At 42.3% G+C, this 11,879-nt stretch overlaps 1 protein-coding gene across 1 annotated transcript; it reads left to right on the forward strand.

Moving 5' to 3' along the window:
• The first annotated feature begins 1,955 nt into the window (after positions 1–1,955).
• On the forward strand, positions 1,956–5,399 carry LOC109052429 (tripartite motif-containing protein 16-like). Its single transcript, XM_042717687.1, is given in 6 exon segments — positions 1,956–2,543; positions 2,973–3,028; positions 3,085–3,382; positions 4,132–4,291; positions 4,432–4,479; positions 4,708–5,399. Coding segments are annotated over 6 exon segments (1,677 nt in total). The 5' UTR covers positions 1,956–1,970; the 3' UTR covers positions 5,250–5,399.
• Positions 5,400–11,879: the final 6,480 nt, after the last annotated feature.

Below are 11,879 nucleotides of genomic sequence, written 5' to 3' on the forward strand. Positions count from 1 at the left end.
CTCTCAGGCGATTGTCCAGGTGGATTACCATCGCAATGAGGGACTCGAGATCAGCAGCTGGTTCTCAAGTGGTTAACTCATCTTGAAGGGGCTCGGACAGCCCTCCCTGAAAGCAGACCATCAACGCCTAATCGTTCCATCCGCTTCCTGCCGCGATGGTCCAAAACTCGATGGTGCAATCTGCGGTGCTGTTGGAGCCTTGATTGAGAGTAAGCAGGTGCTTGGAAGCTGGAAGGAGAGCCCCTTGGAGTGGTCTGTGGGAAAACTTGAGGGCTGAAGCTCGGAGATCAGGGAGCATTGGGTGATGAAACTAAGATCTAAGAACTAACTAAGAACTAAGATCCCCATCAAAGGGCTTAGGAGGTGGTAATCGAGGCTCTGCAACTGAAGTAGGCCTGTTGCCACTTGGGGGTGAAGCAGAGGAAGGTGAAGCACCCGGGAGCCGTTCAAAGAGCTGGCAGATGATACCCATCACATCGGCCAGGAGTTGAGAGTTTTTGGTCATTAGCTCCTCCTGATGGCTGAGAACAGCTTCATGGAGCTGGAAAGATGACTTGTGTTGGGTAATCACTGCCAACAGATCCTTGGAGGCGAGTGTTTCTGGGTCCATGGATGACTCTGTTTTTCTGTCACAAGCTGGGCTTGAATTCGGGTCTCTGGTGTGGTGGTTGAGAGATCTAACACTGAGCCACGGGAGTGGTAATGTTGGACCCAAACAAAACACTTAAGGCAGTTTCCCAGGAAATGTAGATTTATATATTTTAAAAAAAGTATTTTCTAGAAAAAATATAACTAAAGTTCTTCTCGAACTGAGGTTTTAACTACAGCAAAAACAATGGAAAAACCACATGAGAAAATAAAAACTCAGAGGAGAGAAAACAAAACCAGAGAACAATTACAACCAAAGAAAGGAACTCAGGATACCTTACTTGGGGTAGCTAGGGAAGCTGTAGCAAGACCAGGCAGCAAACACAGCGTGAAGACTCAAAAACCGAGTGAGGAGATACACAACTTAAATGCACTGAGGAAAACAAGGCACAGGTGACCTGGATAATGCTAACAAGACCACACAAGGAAGAACTAAGGCAGAGGAGAAAACAGGGGACCTCTAGAGGCACGGAGACAAACTACAGGGGGTAGGATGCTGACAGCTTCCTCAAGAAAGTTTATTATTCTCGCTTTCAAGGGCAAGATGGCACGAGAGAGATCTCAGTGTGGTACTGAATGAATGAAGCACACATTGAAAGGCACTGCATGGACAGCGCGCAACTACCAAACTGAGTTCACTTTCACATAAATAAATATATATGCAAATAAATACAATATTATGTCACAATGGCTGTCTTGAGGAGTATCCAAGTAAATACAGTCGGTTACATCTTAAATAAATGCAGACAGTTAAGAAAATATTGGATGTGTGTTAGAATAACGGATTCACGCATTTCTTATAGCCTATTAGGCTTATAATTTTAATCAAACAACAAAAGAAAAACAGAATCACACACTGCTCTAAACTTAGGTAATTATTCATACAGTAATACAGTTTTTATAAGCACTGTAAAATAGGGTTTATTTAGGTAATTTGTATGTTTGTATGAAAAGGATGAAATCCTAGAACTGTCCCTGCTGGACACAAGCTCATTCTCTCTCTGGTTCTGCAGGAAGCTCTGTAATAGCAGTGCTGGTTACCGTCACAGTCACCTTTTTTTCCTTTTATAATCTAATAAACCTTGTTTTGATCAGCAATTTTGTGTCATTTGTGTGTTGCTTCCCTGAGCCCAGGTTATAACAGTAAGTGTGTGTGTTAACAGAGAGATGTGTCGAAACTAAACTTAGGAATGAGGAAGCTGTTTTACACACATCACTCAAACACAGAACCAGGAAACAGGAATCACATGAGTTCAGGGAAAGTGAAAGTGAAAGTGTAGCTGAGTTGTTGTGTGTTTGTGACTCTGTATTTCTGCAGTAAAATGGCAGAAGCCAGATTTTCTCAGGATGAGTTCTTGTGTCCGGTGTGTCTGGATCTCCTGAAGGATCCAGTGACCATCCAGTGTGGACACAGTTACTGTATGAGCTGCATTACAGACTGCTGGGATGAAGAGGATGAGAAGAGAGTCTACAGCTGCCCTCAGTGCAGACAGACCTTCAGTCCAAGACCTGCTTTATTTAAGAACGTGGTGTTTGCTGAAATGCTGGAGAAACTGAAGAACACTAAACTTCAAAGTGTGGTTCCTGCTGGAGCTGGAGATGTTCAGTGTGACGTCTGTACTGGAAGAAAATACAGAGCTGTCAAGTCCTGTTTGCTGTGTCTGGAGTCTTACTGTCAGAATCACCTCGAACAACATGAGAGTTGGTTTAAAGGAAAGAGACACAGTTTGATTGATGCCACTGGACGACTGCAGGAGATGATCTGCCAGAAACATGAGAAGCTCCTTGAGGTTTTCTGTCGCACTGATCAGAAATGTATATGTGTGCTGTGTACAATGGATGGACATAAAAACCACGAAACTGTATCAGCTGCAGCACAGAGGAGAGAGAAACAGGTATTTAACACTAGACACTGATGAAATATTGCTGACACTAGTTTCATATGTGTTTATATCAGCACCATATTAACAGCTGACAGCATTCACACTGTTCACGACAGCAGAAATGAACAGCAGCTGCACACAAACACTTTCTGTTCAGTAAAACTGACTGAATCCAGGTCATTTTAGCCGTTTATAGCTTCACTTCAGTCATTTATTTTCTGTCTTAAGTTGCAGCACAGAACACAGAAGTCAGTGTGAAGCTCTACATCTGTGTCAGTTTCACTTTTATGAAAATGTAAAGTTACACTTACTGTGTGAATAAGGCCTTAAACTTCATGTTAATTCATGTATGATGGTGGCAAATGTTCGATCAAAAAAATTCTGGAGTTTTAATCTAGAACCGTTTTCTGTGAGATTCACTCTCATCTGTTTGTCCTGCAGAAGCAGCTGAAGGAGACGCAGAAGACTCTAAAACAAACAGGCAACCAATTTAAAAAGCTCCATTGTCCAATGTCTTCCAGCACCAGCTGAACGAGACTAGGAAGACGTGAAGAAGAGAAGTTTGTCTCCGTCTCAGTTCAGACTTACTGAAGCTGAATCACTGTGTGTCCTAACAGCGCTCTGCACAGACAGCAGTGAAGGACAGTGAGAGGATCTTTACTGAGCTCATCCGCTCCATTGAGAGAAGCCGCTCTGAGCTGATACGACTGATCAGAGATCAGGAAAAGACTGCAGTGAGTCAAGCTGAAGAACGACTGGAGCGACTGGAGCAGGAGATCAATGATCTGAGGAGGAGAGACGCTGAGCTGGAGCAGCTTTCACACACACAGGATCACATCCAGTTCCTGCAGGTAACACAGATCTACAAGAACAGAGTCAGAGTGGACTTGAGCGAAAGTTATCAATAATGGTCAATCTAATCATACCTTTGAGCTGCTTTTCCTGATCAAATCTACTCAACCTTACAATGAGACTCCATTGATGTGCTTGAGCTGTTAGATGGACATTTATGTTCTTAGCAGATGTTTTATCATCCAAACTGTTTCCTTGAAAGTTCACATAGAGTGTAAGTGACAAATACTAGAATCTGCAGCTCTAATGTACGGAGCCCCACACATGGCATGCAGGAAAAATTTTTAGGCTAAATCGCGCGCACGATTTACTAATTCGTTCCCTCAATGTACTAAAACGTGCACATGATTACTATTGCGTTCCCTCGATTTATTATTTCGTTCACTCGATTTATAAATTGTGCCCACGATTTACTAATTCGTTCCTTCGATTTGCTAAATCGTGCGCACAATTTAGCAAATCGAGGGAACCCAATAGTAAATTGAGGGAACGCAATAGTAATGTGTGCATGATTTAGTACATTGAGGGAACGAATTAGTAAATCATGCGCACAATTTATTTATTTTTTCTTGCATGTCATGTGCGGGGCTCCGTACTAATGTAGTATATAATGGATATGAGAAGAATGAAGCTGGTGCTGTGAAAGTGCTGGATTGAGTTACTAAAGATCAGTAAAGACAAATCTGATGTTCCTGCAGGTTGTTGAGTGAAGTGTGGAGCTGATGAGTTTGATTTCTGCTTTCTGTAGAGTTTCCAGTCTCTCTCAGCACCTCCTGAATCTACAGATGTAAATGATGATCTCTTCAGTTCTATCGTCACTTTTGATGGTCTGAGAAAATCTGTCCGTCAGCTGAGAGACAAACTGGAGAATTTCTGCAAAGAGGAGCTCAAGAAGATCTCAGACAGAGGTAAAGTCCTGGAGATTCATCTGCTCTCAGAAACCAGTCCATCATCATCTCATATCCTGGAGAACATCATATTAGAAATGTGTTAGGAATAGATACAGGATCATGAGAATCACACTGTTCATGTCTGTTGATTTCCACAGTCACATTCACCAACATTGTTCCCAGAACCAGGAAGGACTTCCTACAATGTAAGTCAGTAAGAAAACCAGCAGAAAAACTCACTGAGTGTGTTCATGTTCTTCCTGTAGAAGGTGAAAGAAGAGTTTTAAAATTATTGATGTAAATGATGATTTACACAGGTTATCTGGTCGTCTGTACTGAGACACTGATGATACACTGAACATGAAGAGTTCAGCTACATGAAAAGATCAAACAGATTCATAATTCCTGATTCTGATGTGTTTTATCTCCATCAGATTCCCATCAGCTCACTCTGGATCTGAACACAGTGAATAAATACATGTGTCTTTCTGAGAGCAACAGAGTGATTACTACCACTAAAACAGTTCAGTTGTATCCTGATCATCCAGACAGATTTGATTATTTTCAGCAGGTGTTGTGTAGAGAGAGTGTGTGTGGACGCTGTTACTGGGAGCTGCAGTGGAGTGGAGATTATGTGCGTTTATCAGTGTCATATAAGAGCATCAGCAGGAAGGGACGGGGTAATGAATGTTTGTTTGGATTGAATGATCAGTCCTGGAGTTTGATCTGTTCTCCTGACAGTTACTCATTCATACACAATAACAAAGAGACTGTTCTCCCTCTAGAGTCCATCAGCAGTAGAATAGGAGTGTTTGTGGATCACAGTGCAGGAACTCTGTCCTTCTACAGCGTCTCTGACACGATGAGCCTCATCCACACAGTCCAGACCACATTCACTCAGCCGCTCTATCCTGGGTTTGGGTTTAATAGTGGATTGTTTATTCTTTGGCCTGGATCAGTAAAACTGTGCTGCTGAATCAGAATAGACTGACGAGAGATTCTACCCATAATGCTTTGAGCATTATGATAAATCTGTAACAGTGAGATGTTATAGAATCTCTTCTTATCTTTTCACTACATATATGTTTTATTAACAAATTCGGGAGGATTTAAATATATAATATTTTAGAATATGACCTTACCTCTATCCATTGACGGTTTATCAGCATTTTGGTTCACTCGTCTGCTACCATGTCTCAAAAACAAGCCCCCTCGTCTGAAAACAATTCAGACTCTCCTCCGGTCCCATCGCCGCAACCAGCCGGCCCTAGGACCACTCCTCCCCCGTGTGGCACCACAATCGAGCCCCTGGCCCCATCTCGTAGGCGCTGTATGGCCCGAGCAGCCACTCGCCTCCCAAGATGCCTAGGCCTACCTCCGGTGAGAACCCCAGCCGACTCCCCAGCGTCCTCCTATCATTCGGCCAGGACAACGATTCCGCCCATAGGGAAGTGGACCGAGTCGAGTCTGAGGCAAACGCTTTCCAAATCTGACGTCCAGCCTTTAAACAAAGCAGAGTTTTATGACTTGTACACAAATCTGCAACTAACTAACCTCTCTCCTGAGTCTACCCTAACCTAAACCCTAAAGACGCTAGCAATCGCTAGGCCCAACTCCGCCGTCAATCACAGCCCCGCCGCCCGCCACTGCCAGTTCGGGCCCGCAGCCCAAGCATGCGCTTGGCTGCACATGCTGTCAAACACAACCCCACCTCAAGTCCCCTTCAGCTCTCTCCTCCAAGCAAAATCACAGTACTCGCTCTTCACCACTACACCAATGCCCGCCCCACCAAACGCCATTGCTTCAGAACCTCCCCAAGTGGCTCACAATATCCGAGCGCAAATATTAGCAAGTGTGGACGTCAATCTTTCTTCACTTCTTTCCCTCTTGCCCACTTCCGACTAAAAATGTCAAATAGACTGCGGGGATTTCTCAGTCACTTTAAAAAACCCAAATCCCCTTTCATCATGACTTCTTTCTTTTTCTGAGTTCACTATTGCATACAGTCGGTTCACAGAGAGCATTTGTTCAACCTTCCCCCGTAGGTGACACAAACTCAAAGATTACTTATCAATCATAGCCAAGCTCGCATTGTCCTATGGAGGAGGGCATTTTTATACGTACCAAAAACTTTTTCTGCAAAATGCGTGGTACGAGTCGCCCAATGGAACCACTGCCCTTACTGGGGCACACTCAATCCGGATCTCCACAGCCAGGTGTTTTTAGGTTGCAGGAACATTTCATGTGCGGTTTGCAGGTCAGTCACTCACTCTACCATGACTCGGATTCAGAGCAAACAGCCCCAACAGCAGCATATAACAGGCAGCTATACATCTTGTTCAACAGTGGGAGATGCACCAGACAGCGCTGCCGCTACCTTCACATTTGCAGCTTCTGCACCGGAGCTCACGCCCACATCGTTTGTCCAGTGTACAAAGCTGTGAATAAAAAAAACATCTAAAAACTACCTATCGACTCCGGGGAACATTTCTCACCTGACCATCTACCTCGCCCTCCACCAAGACAAAAAATTCGCTAATTATCTTCTGTCTGGCCTCAGACCCGGTTTTAACCCTGGCGTCAAATGTGCGCTTTCCCAAAATTTCATATTCAACAATCTCCAATCTGCACATGCAGAGCCCGATATTGTAGACAACCAAATAAAAATTTCTGTTTCAGAAATTAAGGACGCTGACTCCAGAGGCAGGCAAATTCCCAACACCAGTACCTCACTATTCAGAATTAATATTCCCGTAACTCACCCGTTAAAACCCCTCCTCGATGCATTGCTCGGCACTATCCTCCGAGCAGTTTCTCCCAGAACTCTCCAGTCATACGTGACAGCTTGGAGATGCTTCAAGCAATTCCACATCTCATACAACACACCGTTCCCTGATTTTTCACTACTTTCAATCACTCCATTTATTTCTTTCCTCAACAGTGTTAAGGGTCTCCGAGTCGGGTCCATCAAAGGTTACATGAGCGGCTTCCAATTTTTCTACAAGCTGATGTATGGTGCCCCCTCACCCGAAATTAGTAATTCACAAACCTCCTTTTTGATCAGGGGAATCCAACGATCCCAGCCCACCCGTCTCGATTTCAGACAACCCATAACGTTAGACATTCTCACAAAATGAATCCACACCCTATGCACAGGTTACCACCCGCACACTCGATGCCATGTTTATTCTAGCCTTTTTTGGTTTTCTCAGATGCTCAGAACTCACCTTCTCCTCTAAATTCGATCCACAAATAAACCCCACTGTCTCAGCTTGCACAATACGAAAACAAAGTTATACTAGCGGTGCATCAGCTTAAAATTCTGTGCTTACCAGAGACACGGAGGCTACTACACACACTAGATTAACTATGACAGAGGAACCAATATAATGTAGAGAATATAATGTAGCAATTCAGTATCTAAGCTATTTTATTAATAAAAGCCGCAGGGCAGGGTTCACGGCAATTTTGTGTTCTCCTGAATGTTTGTATGTGTGCACAGCGTGATCTCCGATCTCACAAACTAAAATAATAGACATGATTTTCTCAGGCCACATGTAAAATCCTAAGAATTATTATAAAAATGATTAAAATGAATACGTATGGATGATATTTGACTACAATAATAGTTCAGCTTATTCCCCTCATTATTAATAGTTTCCCCTGTGGGATAAAGTTAATATATTGTTATGTTATATAAATAATACTTCATTAACATTGTTATTTATTATCCCTTTTACAGTATTATTCATAAGTCAAAAACCAACAAGACTTTTTTTTCACCATGTTTCCAGTTCTCTGCCTCAGGTCCAAAAGAAATGTAAAGAATGTACAAACTGAAAACACTAAATACTTTTGTGATCTATCTTCATTAGTTATTTTCAAAAGGGAAATACTGACATGGATGTTTACAGAGCAGAGGTCACCTTTTTAAAGGAAAACGCCACCATTTTTCCATATCCCACTATGTTCTTCCTTCAACTTAGATGAGCTGATACGTACCTCTCTGGTCTCAGTACGTAAACTTAATCGCTGTAGGGCCTGGTGCCACTATGCTAGGGTTTAGCTTAGCACCATTCATTCCTTAGGATCCAAACAGGGATGAATTTAGAAGCCACCAAACACTTCCATGTTTTCCCTATTTAAAGACGGTTACTTGAGTAGTTAGACGAGTAATATGGTGACACAAAATAAAACATGGAGATTTTCTAAGCGAATAAAAAATTATAACTATAATGTATGGCGGAAGAGCACTTCGAAGCACTTCGACCTTGGCACATCACGATATTACTGCGCCAAGGTCAAAGTGCTGCGAAGTGCTCTTCTTCTATTATAAATTAAAGTTATAATTTTGTATCCGCTTAGAAAATCGCCACGTTTTATTTTGTGTCACCATACTTACTCGTGTAACTACTTATGTAACTGTCTTTAAATAGGAAAACATGGAAGTGTTTGGTGGCTTCTAAATTCATCCCTGTTTGGATCCTAAAGAATGAATAAGCTAAATGCTAGCATAGTGGCTCCGCATCCTACAGTGATTAAGTGCACGCATTGAGACCGGAGAGGTACTTATCAACTCGTCTAAGTTGAGGGAAGAACATAGTGGAATATGGAAAAATGGTGGCGTTTTCCTTTAATTCCAACTGGAGAGATGGACTTTTGTTTGTCTTTATTATAATTATTTTGTGCTGTATTATTGGTTACTGTGTTATTTCTGTTTCAAAAGGCAGCAATAAATAACACTTTAATATCTAAAGAGTTTCCATGTGACTTTATACATTCATAATTTAGTGAAATGAATAAATGCAAAATAACCGTCATAATTGTAAAACCGTGATTATTTCTCAGACAATAATCGTACCAACAAATTCTATAATCTTTGCATCCCTATCCTCAAGTATCTCTGCCTTAGGAATTCTCAGGCTAAATCCCCCTCACAAATCACTATTCTTAGACGACTCCAAAAACCCCATCACTCACTTCTGGTTTCAAAAACAACTCAGATCCGTCCCACAATTGTCGGACATCCCAGGAAATAAATCTCTCTAGCCACTCTTTTTTCATCAGGGCAGCAACAACATCAGATAAAAGATCCATCTGACTGCCAGCAAGCCTTACCCGTCTGACACCGCAATTATTGAATTCCCGTCAGATGCTGCAAGCCCGGCCTGGCAATCTTACATTTCCATCCTACAGTCTTCCCATCCCTTACCTTTTCCATCCTACGTTCGGCGAGGCATACCCATCCAATGCCATAAGTCTTGATCTCCTGTCGGATGCCATGAAAGCCTCCCGGCCAGACAACCCTACCTTTTATGTTCGACAGTCAGCAAGGCTTACCTGTCCGATGCTGTGAGTGTTGACCTCCCATCGGATGCCGCGAGAGCCTCCCAGCCAGACAACCCTACCTTTTCGGTTCGACCGATGGCGAGGCTCAGCTGTCCGATGCCATGAGTCTCGACCTCCCGCCAAATGCTGTCCGAGCTCTCTCAGTCAACTTCACATCTTTTCCCCCTGCCTGGCGAGGCTAACCTGTTTGATGTCCTGAGTCTTGATCTCCCATCGGATGCTGCAATAGCCCTCCCAGTCAGGTTTTCCTTTTTCTCTCTCACCGCCCGGTGAGGCTTACCCGTCTGATGCAGTGAGTCTTGATCTCCCATCGGATGTCGGTAGAGTCCTCCTTGCCTGAAGGCCCAAAGCCTTTTTACCTTGCCAAACCGAAAGGACACACTTGTCCGATGCCCTGAGTCTTGATCTTCAGGGCGATAGGGCTCACCTGTTCCAACACTGTGAGCTGCTCCCATTGAGCCTTGGCTAAAGTACTCCCGACCAGGCGCCCCAAACCACATAGTCCAATACCAGCAGCCGGTAGGGCCTAATCATCCAATGCCATAAGTCGCTCCCACAGGAGTACGTAGGCTCTTTCGGCCTGCCAACCAGGTGACTTTTTCAAACAACAGCCCCTGCCAGATCTCAGAGCTTATTTTGGGGGGATGTCCGTAGTCTGGCGTCTGTACTTCGTTCAATTGCTTTTAGGGAGTACTCTAGTTCGGAGCCCTTCCCCAGACAGCACACCAAATATGCATTACCATATTTCAGTTAATAATATTATATTAAGTGTGAATTCGTGAAATGAATATTATTACTATGCAGCTGAAGTTCTGTTAATGAAATAACATGTCAGAATAAATGTTAATAAATGCTTATATAGACAGTAAGTTCTGCTGAGTGATGATGCGTATCTGTTGTCTCAGCCTCTGTTTGTGTTGCTTGGCTAGTAGTCCCCACAAGGGGGAAAAAATTACAAATACTAAATGATGTTTATCTGAAAATGTAAAAATGCAAAAATGTTTTCTGTGAGGGGTAGATTTTGGTTAGTGCAATGGTTCCCAATTCTGGTCCTAGAGAACCCCAAACACTGCACATTATAGATATCTCCCCAATCAAACACACCTGATTTCACTCATCTGCTTATCATGTGTGTATCAGATAAGAGATACATGAGAAACATCAGAAACGTGCAGTGTTGGGGTTCTCCAGGACCAGGAATGTGAACCACTGGGTAAGTGGAGAGAAATATAGTTTGGTCAGTATAGAAACAATAGAAGACTATGGCAAATCCCCACAAAGATAACTCTACATTCATATATGTGTTTGAAAAAATAAAAAATAAAAGATGAGAAAAGGAGAAGTCTTCATCGTGTTTGATGTTCAGTTATTTTTGGATTTAGAACCATTTCAATTAATTAGTGTATTTATGATAAAAGGGATAGTTCATCAAAACATGAAAATTCTGTCATTAATTACTCACCCTCATGTTGTTCCAAACCCGTAAGAGCTCCGTTCATATTCAGAAAACAAATTAAGATAAGATTTTTTGATGCATTCTGACAGCTCTTTGACCCTCCCATAGACAGCAAGGGTCCTTACACAATCAAGGTCCAGAAACGTAGCAAGGAAATCTGTAAAATAATCCATGTGACATCCAATGGTGGACAGTAAAGGAAAAAAAGAAGTTCGAAAAGGCTGAGTGACGATATACTGTTAACGGACTTTCCAACACCCCCGTGCTACTGGAGGCTGTGTGTAATGTAAACATGTATCACGATGCTCGCGTGTATCCCCTAAACAAAACAACGATGAAATGAAGAAGTGTAGGCAATCTAGATGTGAGACGGTGCCCAATGGTCAGAATATATAGACAAAAGAAATTTTTTTAGCAGCAAATCAAAGTCAAGTATCATGTTTGCAATACAAAAGAACCATTCCATAATCAGTCCTTTATGGACGTGTGAATGGCTCATAGTCTAAAAACTTTAGCATGATGTGGAAAAAAAACATTGGAATCAGTTTTTTTGCCTTATTTTATAAGTGTTCATTTATTTTATTAAACTGGATAAATTGTTTTGATAAAAAACGAAGGTTTATTATTGTATGTTCGTTTGGCATTTCATTTACTGTATACCCTTTAAATTATCTTATTGAAAGAACAACAGCAGCAGTATGGTGTAACATTTATTTGAAAAATGTATTTGGTACTTGCTACCTTATATCTTTACTCTTTCCTTTCATTCTTTTCATGGCTTTGGAAAACTTTTCTCTGCTT

The sequence above is a fragment of the Cyprinus carpio genome, chromosome B2 (genome assembly GCF_018340385.1).
Source record: "Cyprinus carpio isolate SPL01 chromosome B2, ASM1834038v1, whole genome shotgun sequence".
In the NCBI taxonomy this organism is placed as follows: domain Eukaryota; kingdom Metazoa; phylum Chordata; class Actinopteri; order Cypriniformes; family Cyprinidae; genus Cyprinus; species Cyprinus carpio.